This window comes from Silene latifolia, chromosome Y (assembly GCF_048544455.1).
Source record: "Silene latifolia isolate original U9 population chromosome Y, ASM4854445v1, whole genome shotgun sequence".
In the NCBI taxonomy this organism is placed as follows: Eukaryota; Viridiplantae; Streptophyta; class Magnoliopsida; order Caryophyllales; family Caryophyllaceae; genus Silene; species Silene latifolia.
In genome coordinates, this window is record NC_133538.1 from 471191700 (window position 1) to 471216377 (window position 24678).

The 24678-nt window shown below is 36.7% G+C and overlaps 1 protein-coding gene across 3 annotated transcripts; it reads left to right on the plus strand.

Annotated features, from left to right (window-relative positions):
* Window positions 1-3611: 3611 nt before the first annotated feature.
* On the plus strand, window positions 3612-14391 carry LOC141633511 (protein TIC 56, chloroplastic-like). 3 transcript variants are annotated; one of them, XR_012538306.1, is made up of 7 exons: window positions 3612-4514; window positions 6073-6270; window positions 8500-8782; window positions 9810-9972; window positions 10548-10745; window positions 11151-11231; window positions 13073-14391. XR_012538306.1 is itself a non-coding variant. In XM_074445969.1 (6 exons), exons 1-5 carry the CDS (start codon window positions 3842-3844, stop codon window positions 10740-10742), a joined length of 1512 nt encoding a protein of 503 aa, XP_074302070.1. In that variant the 5' UTR covers window positions 3612-3841; the 3' UTR covers window positions 10743-10745; window positions 11151-11414. The 3 variants fall into 3 exon arrangements, 1 of the variants encoding a protein (XP_074302070.1); XR_012538307.1 differs by having other exon boundaries at window positions 13087-14391; XM_074445969.1 differs by lacking the exon at window positions 13073-14391 and having other exon boundaries at window positions 11151-11414.
* Window positions 14392-24678: the final 10287 nt, after the last annotated feature.

Genomic DNA, 24678 nt, shown 5'->3' on the forward strand with positions numbered 1-24678 from the left:
TCGTCATTTGGGATGCTAACCGAAGATGGGAAAAAACCGTGATATTTAGGGATGAGTGTAAGAGGTTTGATATACGAACGGTGGTAGTGTTGAGGTGTTGTCACTTGTGGTTAAAGATGATGATAAGTAGGAAAGATAGCCATTCTAAAGAAGTTGATTTTGTGGAGACCAGATTGATATGTATGGTTGTGAGGGAGTATAAGATGTGGTTATAGAAGACGGTTGCTAGTAGTTGTGTATTAGCGATATGGTTATATTTGGCAGGAGGTGATGGTTATGCAAATGAGAGAATGTGTTATGAGGGGCATACAAGTTAAGCTCGGGCGAGAGGTAACCTTTATCAAGTGGTAACTTACGTGATCAGGATTGACTAGTTAGATGTGATTACGGGTCTATGATATGTATAAATGTTTGTGTGAGGTTCTGACCTCACGAGAAGTGGTATGGAGTGATAGTTATAAAGTTGTTATCTGAATGTTCTGTAATATATGTTGGGTTCGGTAACCTAATGGAATGATATTCAAAACGTAATAATTTGAGTGATCTGGCATGGCTAGTTAAACTTGCATGTGTATTTATGATACATGTTTATTCTGTGAAAAGGTATGGATGATATTCATGAGGTTCTTATCTGTTTATTCCGTGTAATATGTTCCGTTGTGATCTAGTAAAGCGGTTTTGAGTAGTTTTCTTGTCCGAAAAGTTATACTGAGTAAGTGTTTATGAGAATTGTGTAAGTTGCGATGACTATCGATGTGGCTGTTGTGCCTCGGGTGGTGATCCTGGCACGGTACTTCGTGTTGTGATGCAGGTATTTTCGCGTTGCGGTGCAGCTGTTGGTGGCGGTGTTGCGATGCCGTCATTGGTTGTGGTGGAGTAGGAGGGATGATTATGATACGAGTTTTCAAAAGTGCAGACCAGTTATATAGATTGTTGTTTTGTTTGCTGCTGCTTCCTGTGAGTTTCGGTTGGACATATAGACGGTTGTTTTGTTTATTGATGTTTCTTACTAGTTTTGGCTTGGGAGTGAGGGTAGTGTATGATATGGAAGAGAGTTGCGCATGTGGTCGTGATTGTCATGGTATTGTGATATTCTGTTAATGGGGCATAGTTGTGAGAGGTTGTTGGAGTACTTGTAATCTTCTTTTAGAGGAGGCATTGGTTGACATAGTCATGGTAAGTGATTTGTAGAACATGTGTTGTACTGATCTGGGTGTGCATATTAATGGACATGGGTTATTGCTTGTTGCGATGCGCGGGGCTTAGGTGGGCAAGGCCGCGGTCCCCCACTGGCGGTGAGGATTACCTGTTGCGATGGGTAATCTGACAGAGCTACACACTTAGATGTGTAGTCGGTTACTGGATACTAATTGAGTTGGGAGAATGGTTATACAGCTGGATTGGATTGCTTTGGTTGTTTTCTTTGTGATTGTCTTATCTTGATTATTCAGTGAACTGACCTCGTTTATGTTTTATAAAATTATGGTGATCCATTCGGGGATGGTGAGCAGATTGTGACAGGTGATGATTTCATATTAGCTGCGGGCACGAGGATGGGATGTCATCACTTAGAGTCTTAGCTTCCGCTGTCACGAGTTTTAAATACTTTGTTTTGTTGTATTTTGATTTACATTCTTTATACTTGGTTTACAGTTTGAGACAATGTAATCAGTTAACGTTATACCTTAATAATTGTTCTTCGATGGCACTATTGATATACTTACCTCGGGCAACCGAGATGTTAGCACCGTTATATGTTACGGTGGTCCTTGGTAATAGGGCAGGGCACGGATCGGGTATCCGATCCAAAGTGCTAGTTTGGATTGAATATCCATATTAGAAATCTTGAAGTTAGATATATCCAAACAAAATGTTTCGGATATCCAATGTTGTGGTACACAAAATAATCGGATCGGATGCGGATATCCATACTTTTGAATTTACTTTAAAATTAAGTTTGAAACACGATTATATTCATAGTCTTACATGATGATTTTCTTTAATATTCTTACTCCAATGTTCTCGACATAAAATTTAAGTATTACTTAGATATTTCTCTAATATTTTATACATTAATTAAGTTGTTGTATCAAATAAAATTGTATTTTCTCAAAATTATACTAGAAAACTATAGCTTCGGATCGGATCGGATATCCAAATGTTTTAATTCTAATATCCATATCCAAACTAAAACCAAAGATTTCGGATCAGATATCCAAACCAAACTTAACTTTCGAATCGGATATCCAAAAATTCGGATCGGATTAGTTTGGATAATCGGATTTTTTCCTCAACCTTACTTGGTAAGTCACCTTGGTATATGGGGGTGTTACAATGCATTCCCTTTATTCCGGTCAATTCTTTGCATTTTGTTTATTTAAGTGTCTCCATCATTTCTATGCGTATTCGTTTTAAGTATGTGCAAGCTACCTTTTCTCCTCATACAAATTGTTTTATTTTCCTATTTTTCTATTTTAAAAATTATATCCACTAACTATACCTTATTCGTCATGCCTAAAATAAAGGGTTATTTTATAGGAATAATCCAAACTATTAACCACCTTCTCAAAATAATCCGAACTTTAAATTAACTCCCAATAAAACATACTAATGACCTCCTAACCTCCTAACCTCCTAATCTCATATTATACTAGATGACTCACTACCGGTATATCAAGTAACTTCTTCACTTTCCTTTTAACATACCTTCTTCAACCCCAGAACCTACTCTCCCTCATTTTACCCACCACCCTAACTTCCTCTCCCTCATGTTTAAACACTACTAGCACCACCATCACCCGTCGCAGCTGTCGGCCACCTGGACGACTGGACTACCGGAGATGATACTCCCTTCACCAGTTTTCTTTGCCAGCGAAAAAAAAGTCATCAAAGACCAATTATTACTGGCTCCAAATTTCCCGACGACGTCGCTGGTGAAGATTAATTTTTGAAATTTATATCGTTTTTGGTAAATCTTACATTTAGATCAAATTGGGGAAAAAAAGAAGTTATTCAATTTATGTGCTTACTACTTAGAGATATGTTGATACAAAGAAATGACGGGAGAAGAGTTATGAAATCAAAAATCCATTCCCCAATTTGTTCTTTTGTTGACCCAGGTACTAACATCTCCAAAGTGCCATGTGCCAGGAATCTTCAAAGTGCTAAGTGCTATCTAATAATGTACGGAGTACTAATTAGGAATTTCCCAAGCTCAATTCCGCCGTATCGATACCTTCGTTGATTATAATGACTATGACAAGGTCTTCTTCTTCTGTGATGACGATTACCTTAAAAAAAGGTGAGGAGGTTATGGTGGTGCTTGGTGTATGTATGGCGGTGGTGATGTGCGGTGGAGCATGATGTGGAAATGGGTGAGGAAGTATGTGAGCAGGCAGCCAATGGGGAGAAGGGTATTTTGATTAATATGTCATCTTAACCTGAGGCAGCCGGTTAAAATTAAGCTAGAGTGTTTTGAGAAGAGAGCATCCGAAGTTCGGTTTAATGCGAGTTAAAATAAAGTTCGAATTATTTTGAGAAGATGACCAATAATTCGGATTATTTCTGCAAAATAAACCTGAAATAAACGAAAATAATTCATCGGAACGAATAGGTAACATTTTCAATTTTTTTTATCAAAAATATGATGAAATGGATCTCAATTCTCCACATATCCTTTCAAGGAGGTTACAGTGTTACTACACTAGCACCGTAGCACCCTAAAACCTTGCTCACCGTCTCAGTCTCTCAGATATAGAGTGTCTACTGCAAATACTATGCTTCTTCTTCACAAACTCCATACCCAAAACCTCTAATAAAATCAACACAAACCTCAACAACAATGGCTTCCTTCAACTTAGGTTCATTCACATCTAACTTCTTCAACTGGTTTGAAAAACCACCACACCCCATTTCACTCCCAAATCTCTTCTCCCTAACCCTATCTCCAAAACCTCTCTTTTCATCCCTCTCCCTCTCCCCAAACTCCCCTAAAAAACCCTCAGAAAACCCATCAAATTACCAACAAATGTTGGAACAATATTACTGGGAATGTGAGAATCGTCCTGATGTCAGACACACCCCTCAAGTTGAAAAACTCTTAAAAGAAGACCCAATCTTTGAGACCAAAGAAAACCCAACTGAGGAAGAATTGGAAGAGAATAAAAGATGGTGGGAAGAGTTTAGGAAAAACCCAGTTGTTGAATTCTTAATTAGGGCTGAAGAGATTGCTGATATGATTAATGAAATGGAACTAAAGGAAAACGAGAAACCCTATCGTAGTGAGGATAAGAAGCTTTGGAAGAGTGTTCCTCATGTTCGTGGGTTAGATGGTAGACCTATGGTTAGGAAAACTATTAAGTCTAAGAGAGAATCTGATGATAAGTTTTGGGATTTTGCAAGACAGTTCTTTTTTGGTTTGTGGGGGTTTCGACAGCGTCCGTATCCACCTGGGAAGCCTATTGATGCTGCTCAGGCTATTGGGTATAAGCGGCTCGAGAAGCGCTATTATGATTGTGAGTTGTTGCTTGCTTGCTGCTCGCTCCTGCCTCCTGTAGTGTCATTGTGTTGTGTTGCTCAGAATGTGCTTGTTAGTTGGTTATTGTGATAAGTTAGTTGGTGTTAAGATTTTTTATTTTGTCTTGTATACGATTGTAGAATGAGTGAGTGTTTGTTGTTTTGTAGCTTTAGTAATTGTTCTTAAATAGGTCGATGTAGTTTCAACAGTGTTACTGTTATGTGGCCGCTGACAAACATAAGCATGTTATTTGGAAGAGACATTTGCCTGATTTGTTGTTTTAGTTATAATCCTTTGTTTGGCTAGCAAGTTTAGATGGAGGAATATGGAGAGGAGGAGAATAGTGGGATCCATAATTCCTTCTACAAGCGTAATTTTAACCCCTCCAACATAAGAAAATTTGGAGAGAAAACTTCTTTCTCGATTCCCCCTCCCTTCGCTCTCCCCTCTCTATCCCTCCTCTTTTGGTCTTCAAACAAACGATTAATCTATTTATTGAGTGCATCAGAAGACTAGGTAACTCCAAAGTGCTTCAAACCTAGTATTATTGGCTGTGGTTTTTGACAGGAACCTAACTTGCTATATTGGGGGTTTGTTTCTCCCACATCCCACTATTCCTGTATGACCTTTGAGTTTTGATGTGAATAACACTCGCTGGCATATTGGTCTTATATCATCAGAATTATGGGTGGGTAGATGATGTGCATGTCCACTTCTGAATGACCAAAAGTGTACTAGTTATTTGAGGATGGAGTAAATTAATACCAAATTCTAGAGAGGTGGCACTTTGCTTTCAACTTCAGAGGAACTTTGTAAGCTGTGTAACTAGGGTTAACGCTTTTCAAAGAATCCTAGACTCGTCATTTAATTGACTCGAAGGTGAATGTGTGCTGGGCCTTTGAGAAATAATACAGAGTTTTGGTAGATTAACAGCAGTGAGGTTTAGAAACTGTTGCTGCGAGTCTGCATATCAGGAAAATTTCATCAGAATTTCACTAATTAGGATATTTGGTTAATGGACAATTCGTTTTGGGTTTTATCAGCGTTTCTCATTCATATGCATTCATGATTTGTGATGCTTTAGTTATGGGATTTTGCATGACAGTTTTTTTTTTTTTTTTTTGATGTGTGGGTTTCAACAGCACCCATTTCCGCCTGGTAAACCTATTGATGTTGTTCAGGCTATTGGGTATAAGCGGCTCGGGAAGTGGTATTATGATTGTTAGTTGTTGCTTGCTGCTCCTACGGTGTCAATGTGTTGAATTATTCTTATTGTGGAAGTTTGTTGATTATTCTAGTAATGTTGATGTTCCCTTCCTCTTGTATTGTATTGACCTTGTGCCTATTTTTACACTATAAATAAAACAATGAGTTTGTGTTAAAAAAATTGTTATAGGGCATTGTTATCATAACCATTTGAATGACGTTGAATGAATAAATAATGTAGCTATTTATTCTAATTTACACCCCTAAGGACCATGGTTGTCAAATCTTATTCTGGAGCCACTATTCTGCATCATGCCCCTTTTTAACAACATTCTGAATGTTGTATGTAGTCATAATGAAAACTGGTGGCTGGTTCTACAAGGATCGGTTGGGCCGTTCAAGAGGACCATGTGAGCTTATTCAGCTTAAGACTGCATGGGGTGCCGGCATCATCGACACTGATACATTCATATGGGGAGAGGACATGGATGAGTGGGCGCCTATAGGCATGGTTTATGGATTGGAGCCAGCAATTGCCACTTGGGAAGGTCTGTTATTCCTTCCTTCTTCTTATGTTACTTAGTTGTGTTTCTGTGGTTATGTTATGATAATTGCAGGTTGCTGTTGATGTAATGGATACGTTTGTAATACCTGAAATCAATATTATTATAAGCCTATTATCTAATGGTTCTGAAATCCTAGTTCACGACAGTGAGGTCACTTGATGCACTTTGACATCAATGCTCCTTGGAGAGACTTCTGCATAAGGAAAAAGCTTCATAATTATTTAGAAGATTCACGTTAAACAACTCCACTACAAGCCTTCGAAATGTTTCGTTCTGAACTAAGCTTTCCGTCCACCAATGGATTATGACTTTGAACATGTAGATAGCCAACATATGGAGGGGGAAGAAGGGAGGATATTGTCAAAGGAAAGAATACTACATTTTCTTTGTGGGATGAAAGGAGGATGTTGTTGAGGAAAGAATACAGATAGGTGATGAAGTACATGCTATTGCAAAAATTATGTCGCATAGTTAGCTCTCATAGTGAGCTTCCATTACTTGAAATCAAAAGTGTCTCAGTAATGGTCAAGAATGGTGGGATGACTGCCCTAAAATAACGCAAACTTTAGCCTCATGCACATCTAGCACAATAAAGTTAATTGCTACGAAAAAGTTATGCCTAAAGGGCATGTAATGGACCTATTCGTTTACTGGAGAGTTGGTTTTTGTAAAAGTAGAGTATTGTATACCTAATTTATTAGCCATGGTCATGTTAGGGATTCTAGTCCTTTTAGGGCTGCTGGTGTGCAAGGCATGACAGTAACACGTCCCTCCTAGTCACTAAGAGCTTGATAACGACATTCTCACTCCTGCAAAATCACTAAAAGAACCACATTTTGGTTAGGTGTACACAGAATTTACGCATGTAAGGCACAAGAGATAGTACTTAGTGCAAGATAGCTAATGACCTTCGGACGCTAGTTAATTAAGGAAATGTAATATAGTTTCTAGAATGAGTAGCCACCATATTCATTGTAGGCAAGAATCTTACAATGTTAGTGTCCTCACTCCTCACTTATCCATGTCACTGTATCTGATGCTCCAACATGATATAGCAAGTCGACACTTAATTGTAAGCCAAAAATTTGAATTTTATTCCTGAAATAGTGAGGCAAATTCTTGGGCTCATTCTGACATTACTATCCGAGTCCTAACAATAACCACCAAGTGCGGGCTTACTAGAGAGTGTTAAAAACAAACGGTGGCTGATACTTGCAAAAGAAAGGCTATTGACAGAAACAGCTAGACTGTAAAGTGTAAACCACATGATGTTCACATCTTTTTTTCAAAGGCGACCATACTAGTGAACCTATAGAAAATAGCTCATCACGAAAGATCCTTTTTTGGCACTCTCTTTAGCGCTATGTCTCTTATCCCTAGACGGTCTTCTTTCACTAGCAGGTTTTTTCGGAAAACTGTATTTAATCTGGTGTGGGTGGCAGGCAGGCCTATATTTATTGGTTTTAATAGGACTCCTTACGAGCGTTCTTTCTATCTACTATTATCTAAAAATAATCAAGTTATTAATGACCGGACGAAACCAAGAAATAACCCCCTCACGTGCAAAATTATAGAAGATCCCTTAAGATCAAAGAATTCCATCGAATTGATTATGATTGTATGTGTGATAGTATCTACTATACCAGGAATATCAATGAACCTGATTATTGCAATTGCTTAGGATACACTTTTTTGGCTTCTTAAGTTCAAGATCCCTCTTACTAACTGGAATCAAAGAATTAGTAGATCTGTTCCTCCTGACTTCCTGCTAAAGAATGATATTGTATATTGGCTAGTTTGAATGCCATTGACCCATAATATACTCCCTCCTGTTCACGATGATCTTCCTATTTCATTTTTTGCAACTTTGACCATAAATTTATTACAAAATATATATGATTATGATATGATACTAGTGTATTTACATTTGTTATCAAATATATTTCATAAAATTAATTAAAAACAAATAAAAAACATTTAGATACCAAAAACTATGCCCAAAATGTTGCATACGTGCATTGGAGATCGCGTAAAAGTAAATAGAAAAATCACTGTGAGGGGAGGCACATAGAAATTAAATGGAAGGCGGGCACTAATATTTTTTTGTCTATATAATTTTAATGGACATAATAGAAATGTTCTAAGATGGGTATAATTGCTCTTTCTTGAGCTTTCTGCTTACTCTCGGATCTCAACGTTTGCTCTTTTCAGTCAAGCTCGGAGCAGCTGCTACAGCATTTCTTCATAAGCTTCAGAAAGGAATGAATCCATGGGTTCCACTTAAGGGACACGAAAAGAAAACCTATAAGCAATTGCAAGAGGAGGCTATAGAAAGTAAGAATCGTGATTTGGCTGTACTCAAGGCCAATGATGGTATCTGGCCTGGAGTTAGAGCTCCAAGCCATACTCTGTTCCTGTGGGCTAGTGGTTCTGAGCTGACTACTCTTTTGGAAGAAGACCACATGCCGAACAAGTTTATACCGAAACATTTAAGGTTATTTTTCTTATTGTCTTCTAAGTTCTCGGTTACATTACTATTGACCAAATTGTAACTGTTTCTATGTTTGAACTTTGGAAGTACAGTTTGTTATATTCTTAAATCTTACTCCCTTTTATTCAATGTAATTTTCCCTTTTCATTTGGGCTCTTGGATTAAGGAAATGAATTTGGACCACACAAAACACTCAACCCCACATGCAATTGCATTTGGACCACACAAAACACACAACCCCACATACAAAAGGAAATAGGGAAGAAAAGCTGAATAAGCTGAATAATGAAATAGGGAAGATTACGTTGAACAGGAGGGAGTATTACATCCATTTAGTGAATATGATTATTTTGCAAACTCATTTAGTTATCGCCTTTTCTGTGTCGGCTATTATATTCTCAGAATATGGTAAACAAATCATGACTTCTAAAGTTCCGCTATATCTTAAATCCATAACTTTCTCCAACCAGACCTTAACGGTTCACTGTTGTCTAGCTTTGGAGTATATTGGCTTGATTTAAATTATTATTTACATTGTCTATATCTCTCATTGTGATATAGCAATTTCTCACCAGAAGCCCACTACAAACATCCTTCTCAAGCCTAGGCTGTGCTTGCCCGTATGTGTCAGGAGCCTTTTAGAGTCGGTCGGATATTGTTGTTGATGTTTTACTAACCTCATTCCGTGCCTCTTAATACATTATCACGATGCCCCTGAAAGACACTCACCCGTCATATCTACACAGCCTTAACGCTCGCTGGCTCCATGAAGAGTTTTTTTTTTTTTCGAGATGACACATAATGATAATTGTGCACCACAAAATGTAGATCATTTCTAAGAAGCATAGGCAATTTAACGCGTCATTGAGCTTTAGTTCATCGTATTCCTAAGACGCGAGCCTTTGCCTCTTACGATGTGTAGCATCTTCCTTCATATGTGTTAAAACTTAAAAAGTTCCAAAACATTGGCAGTTGTTTCATGATTTTGTATTTTATTGTTCTGATCTAATGCTTATAATTTGTGAGGCAGGCAGCAGTTGGCCAAAGCCATCCCTGGTTTGAGGCCGTGGGAAGTTTTGAGTATTGAACAAGCAATGGATCAACTAACATATGGAGGAGAATGGTATCGGAAACCCCTGGGCTCATACACGACAGGCCCTCCGTACATAAGGCACTGGAACAAAGATGTTATGGTAATTTTTTATAATTCTTCTTCACTTTTTTTTCGCAGTTAGAAGCTAACATAAAAATTTATCCAAAAGAGTCAACTGTGTTTTAGTCAATGTTTATTGCTGGGTTTCTTGTATTTATTTGGCATCAGTTTTGTATCACTGTCAATATCTTTTGTTTGATTAACACGTGTTTAGTATCTCTTGAGGAGCTTTGAGATTCAAAGGTCCTGCAACCTAGGTTTAACAGGACTGCTGCTTCTCTGTTAAGTGTCAACAAGTCCTCGTTATTAATCATCGTTATCATTCTTGTATGAAAGTCTACATGACTACATCTGCTAATAGGTTCAATCGTTAATGGAGCCAAAAATTAATTACTCTAGTTGGGTCTAGATCATGATGGATAAAAGCAAAAAGGCCCAATAAACCAATTGTCTTGCTTTTTATTGTGAATTACCATTCATTTGGTGCATTCCTTGAAGCATTTCTCATTGTGACTCATCCTTAGCTTCAGTGATACTGATGTACCACAACTCGAATTTCGGGGAAATTATCTCAAGTTGTAGAAGCTGATTCTAGTCTCATTTCTGATCATGCAGAGGCTGTTCAAGATTTTCTTTCACCTCAGTACTAAAGTATACAACAGACTGGAGCGATTGATTCCTGGTTTTGATAAAGTCCTGGAGCAGGTCCAGGAAGATGCTGTTGCACAAAATGAAGCAAGGTTACTGAGGAGGAAAGCAGAGAGGGAAGCTGAGGAGACGGGAAAATATGGGCGATCTTTGCGGCCGTGAAAGGTCCTTTGATATAAACTTAACTAATGGTGGCTTTGTTCTTAGTTTAAAAAAGCCTGCGCTTAAGCCCAATGCTAAGTCAGGGACTAGCTGAAACACCTTCGTGCGACTTAAGTGCGCATTGAAGATAAGGCGCAGGCAACGATGCGCACTACTATGTAATTTCATACTATGTTCTACTCTTTGACGCATTATCCCTAGCATTAACGCCTTTATGTATTCACCCTCTTTAATCCAAAATTGAAAGTACAAATTTATTTGCAAAAACAATGTACCTTTTGTCTACAAGTCTTGCGCTTTGCTGCCATGGGCCGTTGTCATCCCAGTGTGCCTCGCACCTTTTAGAACGAAGGCTTTATCTTTTTTGGTTGACGGTCTTTTATATTTGCTTTCCTGATTATTTTGCAGAATGTAGCACCTCTGCGCATTAGTGCAGCTTTTTGGATCCTGAGGGGAGAGTTTTCTGTTTTATTATCTGGCTGCATTGAGGTACATCCATCATTTATGTTTGCTAGAAATTCATGGTAGATACCTGTAATGTCTAAATACATGTTATATAGTGTTTGAGACTATTTTTACCCATTAAGTTGTTGCAACTGCACTGTTGTTTAAATAAACCTCCTGCATAATTTGTCGCCACTTGAGCTGTTATTTATTGTCTGATTTTGCATTCACGAAGACTTCTGGTTCCTGTTTAGATGATGCAATGTCTACTAGTAGATTACTACTGTGCCATTTTTATTGCGGCTAGACTCATGAGACTAAGGTTTGGTATGGTGGTATTAGCTACTGATAATTGAAACTTAATGTGACTGACAATCAGTTGTCATTTGTGGTGCACTATTGCTGCTGGTGTAAAGGTAAAAGACGAATTGGATGGCTCAAATATAGTGTTATGTCGACAGTGTAACAACATGCAGCAGCAGCACGATGCAGATGGAGCGGGTGAGATGAGAGATGAGTTGAGATTGAAGGCGTGTAACACGAATATGAAATGAAGATCCATTTTTGGCAGTATGTTAAATTGAGTAGAAAATAAAAGAATTGTGAGACATAAAATGATTGTAGATGATGAGATGGTGCGGTTTGAAGTTGGTCGATTAGCGGAATTAGGTAGCATTGGAAGTGGGTTACTTGATGTGAGGTCTAGTTTCAAGCTTTGCTGCCAAGAGGTTAGACTGGCCCATTTATTAAAATGATTAATTGAAACTAGTTTAGATCTCGCGCAATGAATACGCGGTATTTATAGAGTTTTATTTTTAAAAAATTAACTATAAAACTAATTTAAAAAATTGAGTAATGTCATGAAATGTGTGTATTTTTAAACAAAATTAATGAAATTGTTTATAAATTTTTTTATTAGCAAATCTTTTAGGTACGATTTAGCATAAAAAGAACGAATTTTTTATCATAAAAATCTTAGAGACAAATTTTAAATAAGGAATTATATCAAAATAGGAAAGTAAATAAGAGATTTTATCAAAATAAGAAAAGTGCTTTAGGCGGGAAAATTTGAAGCTTTTCCTATTCTTTTAGTATATATATAGGGGATGAGTAAATCAAGATTCCATTATATTCTAGTGGTATTCACATTTGACATTATGGTAGTTGACGTGGGTCCTATGTGGGTATGTGGGTACGTGATGAGGGGTGCGGCATGCCGCATGCATGTTAATAATGCCAGTCGGGCGAAAAGGAAATGTAATGTATAGAGAGAAATGGAAGAAGCATGAATTGAGTGAGTAAAATCAATGTTGTCAGGATCGAGATTCTACTTTGGATCGATGGGGAGGGTAGGATCGAATCGGTAGAATCGGATCGTAGAATCGCAAGATTCTACAAACTCACTAAATATAATTTTTAATTTGATAAAAACATATAATTGAAAATCAACACACTTATTTATTAATATTTATTCATAAAATATTGGTAATTAATGATTTTAGTATCATTATATGAACAACTTACACGAAATTTGGGTTTTACATCGTCATTATATTAAAATATATATTAATTTTTTTTATTATGGAATCGGATCGTAGGATCGTAAAATCGTAGGATCGTATTATGATCTCATCTCTAGAAATTTTCAAATTAGTAGGATCGTAAGATTCTACAACTATGATAGAATCGTAGGATCCAAGATCAGTCAAGCATTTTTGGATCGTAAAATCGTAGAATCATTGGATCGAATCGCGATTCTGACAACAATGAGTAAAATCACATGAAGCCGACATTGCAGTTGGAGAGCAGAATACCCCAAATAATTTAATTGTTGTTTTGTTTGTCAACTCTATTATTAAATGTAATTCTACTTCTTATTCTCTCAGTATTCACTTATCAGACAGATGAGGGTCTAAGAGCCTGGCCGCCGGGATTGGGTGGGGCTTATGACGGAGAGGGGACCATGCTTGAGCACGGAAGCACGAAGATTACAGCAGAATCAGCTTTGCATGCGGAGGCTCTCGGCGTATTGGCGGTTATTCAGTTGGCTGTTGAGAAAGGCTGTCTACATCTGGAGGTGGTGTCAGACTGTTTACCGTTAATATGTCAGATTGCAGGATATGCGGGAGTAAATCATGTTATCAAAGGCATCCTGCAGGATCTCAAGGGTCTTTATGTTTCGTTTCATTGTCTAAGTTTTTCATATATTGCTAGAAACCTTAATGTTTAGCACATGGCGCTTCTGCAGGCATGAGATTATAATCTCTTCATTTGATTTCTTGAAAAAAAAAAAAAAAAAAAAAAACCTATCAGACAGACAGAGACATTAGCTTGTGTATTTGTGTGCGATGTGCTTTAACATGAATTAATTAACGAAGATAACACATTAACATGGGTGGGACCCTATTACCTACCTTTACCAGAAAACCTTTGCAACTCGGAATCTTTCTAAGAAACCAAAGTAAAAAGTGATTAGAACCTCTCTCTAAAAACCTAGAGAGATGAGAAATCCCAAAAAAAAGAAACAAAGAAACAAAGAAAAATTAAATCATCTACGATTGAAAGCAGATGAACAATCAAAAAAAGAAAAAGAGACTCCTTTTCTATACCCCTTAATTTCTTAAGAACTTTTCAGATCTATACTCCTATGGCTGTTTGGAGTTTGCCTCAGAGATACGGCGATAACGGCTTGGTGATTTCCGATGCCTAGTTTTTGTTGCTGAATCTTTGTTCATAGTTGAAGAAGAGGCGAGAAACCGCTTCTGGAAGACAAACTTGTCTCTGTGTTTGGACTCTAGATCTTCAAATAGGTCACCACCGTCTGAAGTAAGTTATCACTATCCTATTGAACTGTCCGATTTTGAGGGTTTCATTTTTTTGGAATCTGTCTTTTGGCCTAATTCCTCAGTTTCTTTTTTTGTGGACATCGATTTGCTCTCCAATTTAGAACCGGAGAGCTGTTATCAGTATTTGTCTACATTAAAGAAACTTTGGCTTTAGGTCCCCCAAAGCCAAAAGTTCTCTTGTTAGTATTTGTTCATATAAGAATATTTATTTTATCCTCGACACCAAGATGTCATTTTTTAATGCTTCTATGGAACTTATGCTGCCTCCAGTGTTTGGCAAATTTGTAATCTGTAGCTATACTCAAGTTTTCAAGGAGAAGATGTTTTTTTGTTGAGGATGATATTGGTCTCTTTAATAATCTTGTGTACTGCTAGCCTTTTGTAGAAAGCTTTACGATTTCTAATGAGTTCTGTGCCTATCAAGTTATATTTGCTTGTTGGTTTAGATTTTGCCGTCATACTTTGAGCAGGGTAATTTCCGAGTTCTCTGATAAGAAGAATTTTTTCGGTGACCATCAATTTAGTTCCGAGGGTGTTAACATATAAATGTTTGACACTCAAATTTACCTCTTTGTGCTTGTTGTAGAGTTTAGTGTCATCTTTGATGATTTCTACATTTCTCAATTCGCTTTTGCTTCAAGACGGTTTCTTGAGACTTTGATCAGTGTAGATAATCATGTCTTTTTTGATGATTTTTCAGTGGTTTGTCTTGTTGTTCCAAATCAGAATTTCTTAATTCAGCTTTTGGATCCTTTTCTAGCTTTTGTTATAGCAATTATTAGGAGCTTCATTTGTTGTTCTTGGAGTATGGTAATAGATTTCCAAGTGATATTTTTCGCTTTGATTATCTTTATTATTGTTGGCCTTTTCTAGCAATCTTTACCAGTTTTCATGATGAGTCCTGTGACCATAACATGTGGCCTGATTTTTGGTTTAGTTATTGCCCGCGTAAATTGAGCAGGGTATTGTCTCTTGGTATTGTGATTAGTGTGGATAATGAGTACCTTTGTAACGATTGTTGTGTAGTTTGTTTTGCTTCATCAGCTACTATGATCATTAGTAAGTATCTGGTTTATTTCCGGGCCTTTGCTAAAGCAATTGATTGGACCATATTTAGAAATGCAGGTGCTGTCTCCTATGCTTTATTTTTAGAATTTTCGCTGAACATTCACGGAGTTTTTTTTTCTGCGACTCAATCGATCTACCAATAGCACCTCAAGCTATTTTTACAACTCTAGTTTATAGGGGTTGTTCTTGTAGTGATGTTGTGGGAGACTATGGCTGTTGGATGTGGTTCTTGGTCCGTAGCTTGCTCTTTCATTTGTCTTGGTATTTAGTTTTGGTTTACGCTCGTATTGTGGGTGTCTGCATATCTTGCTCCATGTTTTTAATTTTGTTAAACCATGAATATTGCCTTTTGGAATACTAGGGGTACTAAAAGAAAGAACTTTTGTGAAGAAATTAAATTATTTTGTTCTTCAAATGGAATTAAAATCTTAGCTATTTGTGATACTAAATCAGTTAATAAACCCGAACCACATTTGATAACCAATTTGGGATTTAATCAATGTGATTTTATACCAAGTGTAGGTTTATCGGGTGGTATTTGGTTACTTTGGAAGCAAACTATCTCCATGAATTTTTCAATTTCTGTCATCTTTAAATCGAAAAGATTCATTGCTTGTGAAGTGCGCGACTTAACAAAACATGTGAATTTTTGCCTTATTTTTGTATATGCTCCCGCACAACCCGATAAGTTTCTAATTTTGGAGTGAATTCCAAAATTTTGTCGTCGAGCTTGATATGCCTTTCTTATTATTAGGAGATCTGAACGAAATTAAGAGTCCTAGTGAAAAAGAAGGGGGTGCAGAGGTCACTAATGCACGTTGTTTAAGGTTAATTAATTTTTTAAGCAACACATATTCCGTAGATCTCCCTTTTTCTGGTAATTTTTTACCGGCGAAAAAGAAAAGTGGGCGAAAATGTTTTTGAAATCCTTGATAAGGCCTTAGCCTCTCCTACTTGGATTAGTATCTATCCAAATATGCAGTTTGTGCATCATGCTTTCACTAGCTCAGACCATTGTCCTATCTCCGTGAAATTTCATGACCAAACTTTTAAAAAAGCTCCTTCGTTTCGATTTGAACTCATGTGGACTCTTCAAAATGATTTCAGTAAAATGGTCAAAAGTTGTTGGCAATACCAGTTTAAGGGATCTGATATGTTCTGTCTTTCCCAAAAGTGTTAATTTTTAAAACAAAAGGCTAAAAAATGGAATCAGTCAACTTTTGGCAATATTTTTAGACAACTATCAATTGTTGAAAAAAAGTTAGAAAATATACAAAATCAACTTGGCTCATCTCATATTAGCATTTTAGAAGAAGCACAATTGAGATGGTTGAAAAAACGTGATGCCCTTCTTGAATATAAACGTATTTATTGGCAACAAAAAGCTCATATAAACAAAGCTAATTTTGGAGATAATAATACGAAGTTTTTTCAAACTCATGCCACGATTAGACGTAGTAGAAATGGCATTAAACAGTTTATAAATAAGAATGGTGCTTGTATTACTGATCAAAACCTTATTAAGCAAGAAATATCCGAGGAGTTTAAACTTAGGTTTGCGAAAAATCATCTTTGTAAATTCGACAAGAATGAGGATTTTAAGTCTATTTGTGGATTAATTACGACGAAGATAATGATTTCTTACAGGTAATATTAGTATGGAAGAGGTTAAACAAAGCGTGTTTAGTTTAGCCGCAGATAAATGCCAGGCCCCGATGGATTTCTGCCGAGTTTTTTCAAAAGAAATCTTTGGGATATTGTAGGAAATTCTGTCACTAAAGCTGTTTTAGCATTTTTCCATTCTGAGAAATTACTAACAGAAATAAATCATACTTTCATAGCGTTGATCCCTAAAATTGAAAATCCTCAAATAGCAAACCATTTTCGCCCGATTAGTCTTTGTTCAACAATTTATAAAATTATTGCAAAAATCTTGACTAATCGTCTTCGAAGTGTCTTGCATAAGATTATACACCCGTTTCAAGGTGCTTTTACACCTAATCGCTTCATTCAAGATAATATTCTTTTAGCACACGAGATTTTTAACTCGTTTAAACTTAAAAAAGGCAAAGGAGGTTGGATTACAATCAAACTTGATATGGAGAAAGCATACGACAGACTAGAATGGAATTTTATCGAGGACACTTTTAAACAAATGGGTTTTAATGCTAAGTGGATTTCATGGATTATGGCATGTATAAACACTGTTTCTTACTCAGTGTTAGTAAATGGAACACCGGGAGACGTTTTTAAACCCACTCGAGGTATTCGACAAGGAGACCCACTTTCGCCATATATATTTATTATGTGCGCTGAGATTTTAGAAAGATCTCTACAAAAAAATAGTGATGTTAGCTCTAGTGATATTGGTATTAGAATTGGATCCGGAGTGGAGAAAATTCCTTTTCTCACTTTTGCGGATGACACTATAATTTTCGCTAAAGCCTCTAACCAGAGTTGTAGAACTATTAAGTCTATTTTAGATAAATTTTGCACGATTTCCGGACAATTTGTTAATTTTGACAAATCCACTTTTCAATGCACCAGAAATATTGAGCGTTCTCTTCGTGAATCCTTTAGAGGCATTCTTCATATGAACGAGGAAGCTCATTTGGGTAAGTATTTAGGATGTCCTATAATTGATAGCAGAGTGACTAAAAATACTTTCGAGAACATTGTTCAATCTTCTTGCACTCAATTATCGAAATGGAAAGCGAATTCTTTATCTCAAGCAGGTAGACTAGTTCTTGCCAATGCTAATTTAGCCGCGAAGGGAACTTTTCAGATGCAAAGCTTCCTCCTTCCTTCATCGATCCATAATAGATTAGATAAAATTAATAAAGACTTTCTTTGGAATAAGAATACTTCCCAACGTTCTCCTAATTTGGTTGGTTGACATAAAGTTTGTTTACCAAAGTCGGTTGGTGGTTTAGGAATTAAATCTTTCGAAGCAGCTAATAAAGCTCTTCAAATGAAACTTTTATGGAAAATTCTTATGGATAAGGAAAGTATATGGGTCAAAGTGGTATCTAAAAAATATTTGAGAAACTGTTTACTCTTTGATCATAAGCCTAATGCAGCCTCTTCTTGGCAATGGCGTAAACTAATGAGTCTTCGGACTCTATTTAGAAAAGGACTGAGATGGCAGGTAGGTAATGGTAGCAACATTAAGTTTTGGTCTGATAATTGGGTTTTTTCACACCCACTTATAAGCAGTATGGTTGATGATGATAATAACCGTGATCTTAATCTTTTGGTTAAAGATTTCATAACCTCTGACAAGCAATGGGATATTTGTAAATTATCCAGTTTAGTGAATAACGATATTGTTAATCAGATTACTAACATTCCAGTGCCACATAATGATATTCCAGACACCCTCATTTGGGGGTTGTCCGTAGATGGAAATTTCTCTACCAAAACAGCAACTTGGTTAGCGCAAAGTTTGTTCGATCAAGCTCTTGACAAATGTGAATTTCAGTGGATTTGGAAATTGAATATTCCTCCTAAATTGAAATTTTTTCTTTAGAAAGCCTGTGTTGACGACCTTCCAACAAAAAGTAGACTTCTCAAGAGTCATATTGATGTCCCACCTCATTGTGTTCTGTGCAACAATCCTATTGAAAACAAAGATCATTTCTTTTACGAATGTCCCTTGATTGGGTCTGTCATCCAAGACCTGAACATTATTAGTTTCAACGAGTTTTTGTCAAATTATGGCACTATTACAAGTCAAAGTTTTCTAATGAAACTTAATTATCTCAAGGATTTAATTCCAAAAGATGACTTTATAAAGATTATTTTTATTTGGTGGAATGCATGGTTCCATATAAATGATATTATCTTTAATAATGTTAATTTAAGTATCAGCAAACTTATTACTTTATGTAATAATAGCACTACGACATGGAATGTGACTAGATTTAAGGATCTCAACAATCCCGAGGTAGAAGAGTCAGCTAGAAACAATTCTAGTAAGGAAGAGATTTGGTGGGAAAAACCTACAAACGGTTTCCTAAAACTAAATTTTGACGGATCGAGAATAGAAGGTAATAAAGTTGCTCTAGGATATTCTATAAGAGATCACAATGGCAAAGTCGTTTTGTTGGGAGCAAAAATGTGCGGATCCAATAGTATCCTTGTTGCGGAAGCACTTGCTTTAAAAGAAGGTGTTTTAGCAGCTAAATACTTAGGAATCTCAAAGTTAATTGTGGAGGGTGATAACTTATGTGTTATTAACTCGATTCGAGGTACTTGGCAAATTCCGTGGGAAATTTCTAGTATTATCAAGGATGTGAAATTAGACCTTCATTTTTTCGATGAAGTGATAATTAAACATTGCTTTCGTGAAGCCAACAAGGTTGCTGACTTCATGGCTTCTGTTGGACATTCATGTCCAACTCTTTCGAGGTGGTTTGATAGCCGGTGGCTTCAACTTACCTCCCTCATTCGAAAGATTGAGATAGGTTGGTCCTACCCTAGAGGATCAATCTAGTTTTCTTACCTAATCAAAAAAAAAAAAAAAAACTTGGAATCTTTCTTAAAGCAAAGGATAAGTGAGGAAACCAAATTCCCAAGGAATTTCACTATACTAAATGTTCGGTCCGGGTTTTCTCTATTATTTAAAAATAAATGGACCTCTATAATTTTCGAATGGTTTAGATTAAATTTTGGGATGATCTAATGGTTGTAGTTATTTCATATAAGTAATGTTTATTGTTATTTAATAATTTACAGTATAATTTAACCCATGATTATTGTTATTTAATAATTTACAATATAATTTATAATGCAAACAATTTTATTATTATTTTTATTTTTATTATAAACCGGAACTTTTATTAAGAATTATCTTGTTGTTGTTGTTGTGCTGAACATGACGTTCCTTACCTTCAAACACTCTTCTGTTCCTTTCTATCCACAGATTGTACACAGCAGTAGCTAAGCAACAAATAATCCATTTAGTTCGCCAATGGTTGCGAGGCCTTCTTTTATGGGACCAAAGAAGAAGACTACGCAGTTGCATGTCTTGAATGTGAATGCCCATCCAAATCAGTAGGGATCTCAGGACCTGCTGAGAGAAGCTGTAATGGAAGAAAAGATGTCGGGAGCTTTTAGCTTGGGCTTTGCAGAGATAGCACATGTTGGGAAGGTAGAGGCCACGCTTGCTAATTTGATCCAACATAGCAAGCTTTCTTTGAGCAGCTAACATGAGAATAATTCTATACCTAGGCAGGAGGGAGCTATCCAGGATAGGTCTGAAGTATACTTGTGTGTGGTAGTGGTGTCGAAAGATATTATAAGCCTTGGTTAAAGAAAATTTCCCTTTGATGACACAACAATGCAGTGCTGCTTTGGCCTGCTACAAACTCCTTAAATGGGTTACAAGAGCATCTTTGGTAAGAATGACACCTCTCAAACTATCAGAGAAGTAGTCGTCATGGACAGATAGATCCTAGATGGAGGCATCAACTAGGTAGTATTTCGTAACCCATTCCACCCAAATTGAGCCCTGCCCAAGATCTAGGAGCCATAACCATTTAAGCATACAAGCCTGATTCCAAGCAGAAAGATTAGTGACTTGGAACCCCTCTTCAAGCCAAGGAGCACATATGCTCTTCAATCCTTTGAAAACCATCCGTCTACCATATTTATAACCCCAGAAAAATTGTTTGCAAAGGGTGGAAATGGAGTTAAAAATGGATTTGGGCAGGAGGAGACTACTACACCAAAAGTTACCTAGGCCAAAAACAATGGAGTTCAGAACTTGAAGTTTACCAGCTTAGGATAAAAAATTGGTTGTGTAGCTATGAAATTTTTGAATTTTCTGGAGCAGAGAGTTAAACATACTGCTGGTTAACCTGGATGGGTGAATATGGAGGCTAAGGTATCTGAAAGGGAAGGTCCCCTCAGTGAGACCAATGGCACATAAGATCTACTGTTTTAAACCATGCTCAACTCCTCCAAAGTAGGCTTCAGACTTGTCAAAGTTAGCTCTGAGACCAGGCCATTTAGAAAACAGTTGAAGCACATCGGCAGCTTTCTGAACAGAAGGAAAATCCTCTCTGGTAAAAATCATCAGGTCATCAGCAAAGATTAAGTGGGTGAGTCCCATCTTAACACATTTAGGGTGAAAGGATACATTAGGATCTCTACACATGACCCTGAGAATATGGAACATTACTCCAATATTGGTAATAGAATCAGTTTGAAAAAGGGAACATTACTTCCAAGATCTGCAGACATCTCCTCTTTCTGAATCTCTCATCCATAAGGAGAGGATTGTCTCCCAGGAATACTCGAACCTTAAAGGTGCAGAATCCAAAATCCTTATTCAAAGGGCCAAAGTTCATGATATTAAACATAATGATGTTAGCTCCAAATTCTTCTTTGCCAAAGTTAAAGAAAGACACCAGAGTCAGTATATTGGAGAAATTCAGGACATACATGGGGCCCTACACAGTGGGATGCAGGAGGTTGGAGAGGCTTTTGTTGACTATTACCAGCAGCTCTTAGGCTCTTCTTCAGCTGTGCAAAATATTGATCCTAGTTTTATTCCTAATGGACAATGCTTAAATGAACAGGACCAGGTTGCTCTTACTGAACCCATCTTTAAAGATGAGATCAAATCAGCTCTTTTTTCAATCCACTCATCCAAAAGTCCTGGTATTGACGGTTTCTCTTCTGGTTTTTTCAAAGCTACCTGAGATATTATTGTTGATGATTTTTGTCTGGCTGTCTTGGATTTCTTCAAAACTAACTTTATGCCTAAACAAGCTAATGTCACTCTAATCTCCCTCATACCTAAAAAGAAGATTGTTAGTAGTGTCAAGGACTTTAGACCCATCTCCTGTTGTTCCATCATTTATAAAACCATAAGTAAAATCCTAACTATTAGGCTACAAAGGGTCATGGATAAGCTTGTTGGTAAAGAACAGGCTGCCTTCATCTCTGGCAGAAGCTTACATGAAAATGTCATGCTCACCCAAAGCCTGATCAAAAGCTACACTAGGAAACATCTCACTCCTAGGTGTATGCTTAAAGTAGACATTAACAAAGCTTTTGACTCCATTCAGTGGCCTTTTGTTCAGAACATGCTCAGTGCTGTGAACTTTCCTCCCCCCTTCATCAAATGGGTAATGAGATGTGTTATTGGAGCTTGGTTTACAATTAAAGTGAATGGTTCTCATCATGGTTTTTTCAAAGGAAAACGTGGGGTTAGACAAGGTGACACTTCTGGTTACCACGTGTGTTGAATAAAAATGCAGGGTTATCATATAGGATTTGAAAAAACACAAGGTTACCTTGTAGAAAAACCCTTATTATTATTATTATTATTATTATTATTATTATTATTATTATTATTATTATTATTATTATTATTATTATTATTATTATTATTATTATTATTATTATTATTATTATTATTATTATTATTATTATTATTATTATTATTATTATTATTATTATTATTATTATTATTATTATTATTATTATTATTATTATTATTATTATTAATGGTGGTGGTGGTGGTGGCGGCGGCGGCGGCGGCATTAGTAGTAGTAGTAGAAATGCTATAAATAAATGCTATCCAGAACATCATTGAAGTTGAACATGATAGAAGAATATTTAAATGCACATGTTCAAGTAACTTAAAAAATAGTTATATTTAATAAATATCTTATTGGAAATTGAAGAGATGATTTACTGCTTTAGTTTTGTTCCACGGATTGTCTTTTTAAATTCCTTTAACATGGGAGTATTTTTAAGATACATGTTAGATAAAAATCGTTACAAAATTTGAGAAAATCAAGTTTATGTGGGTGTGTATGATTTGTATGAATAAAGAAAACTTGTTTGGCTGCTTCGAACTCTGGTGAGTCAAGATTCTACAAAAATTCTAATTTATCTATAGAAGTTGAGAAAGCAACATGACCAAGTGCAGCAATCATAGATGCGGTCCGTCTCATTGAAGACGACCACTATCTGTCACAAGCTGAAGACGGATAATGGTCCTCTCACAAAATGCAAGTGGCAGGGCAAGTGGGGGTATCCATCCGCAACTAAAGACTCTAGCAGGGTCTAAGATCAACCACATAACCCGACACAGGAGCAACGAAACACGACATAGCAAGCAGAACAAAAGTCTTCTTAAACTCATCATCCGCAACCAAAGACTCTAGCAGGGTCTCCTGAACTTTGTTAAGTGGTATCCCACTTTTGTTATTGGCGATACCATACTTCTCACGCCAAGCACGCTTCAAAGCTTCTCCATCAGCGTCTACAGAACCAGGAAACCCAGTAATAACCAAATCCAATTTTGGACCAGAATTTGGTAAACCAAACACATCGTGCACATCATCTGCAGTCAACTCGAACTTCTCCGTTTCAGATATTTCAAAATACTTCCCACTCCTAAAAGCATATATAAACTCCCGGAACATGGTATGGGGGAGGGAAGAAAGCTTCAACCCAAGTAAACCCCGAATCCCATTTCCCTAATGACCTCCTTCCGCGCTCCTCGGTGAGGGATTCAATAACTCGAAAAGAAAAGCGGTGACAATAGCTAACAAATGGATCAAGATTGTGCACACAAAAGGAAAAAATATACAATGCATTAAAACATTTAAGATAACATAAGCAAAGCGTGAGAATAATAGCAAAATAACAGGAGAGCATAAAAAAAAAATAACACGAAAAGTAACATATTAATAGCAAAATAAAAAAAATAAAAGTAGAATAACAAGATAGTACATACACGGGTTATTTCTGCAGCAACTCCGGCCCGAGGTTGGTTGCTACTTACCACAATTCCCTTCTCATGCTTAACTTTGCCAGCCAACTTACTACTAGTCTTTGGTGGACTAGACGACAACTTCGCAAGTTGGGTCTCGGCCTTTCGTTTGGTTTTTTTAGTGGGTGGTTCGGTTGTACATATTTCTTGACTACGAGTACTCCTTCTCTGAGAAGCAGTGCTCTTTGATGGAGATGTGACAGGGGATTTGGATGGAGACGGACCCGGAGAATTTGATGATGACGGTTGAGTAGACTTTGATGAAGCGGCGGATTTGATTCTTAACTTCATTTTCTGCTGTACTATCCATAAAATAAAGATAAGGATCACTTTCAATGATAAATAGGTATTCAGATGGACTTTTTTAATAATGACGCCAGAATGAGAGTACCGTAACAGCAGAATAACAGAACACTAACAATTAGTCAAACTAATAACAGAACCGTTATAATACAGCAGTTAAAACACAAAAAGAACAACACGGAAGTGTAAACAAAAACACAAAGGGAATCAAAATAAAGCCTCTTTGAATAAAGAGTCAAAGACAGTTTCAAAATTACAGACGGCCTACATAAGCCTTCATAAAACAAAATAACGTACTAAATTACAACCAGAGACAGTTTCAAATTACATAATACCCAAAATACATTCTTTCCGAGAAAGAACCAAAATACAGGACATAACGTAAAAAGTCAGTCAACGTCAAAAACATCGACTGACTTATAATACAATTCGTAAGAAAGATCATAAGCAGCAGGATAGTCCCTGAGTGTTTCAAAGTACT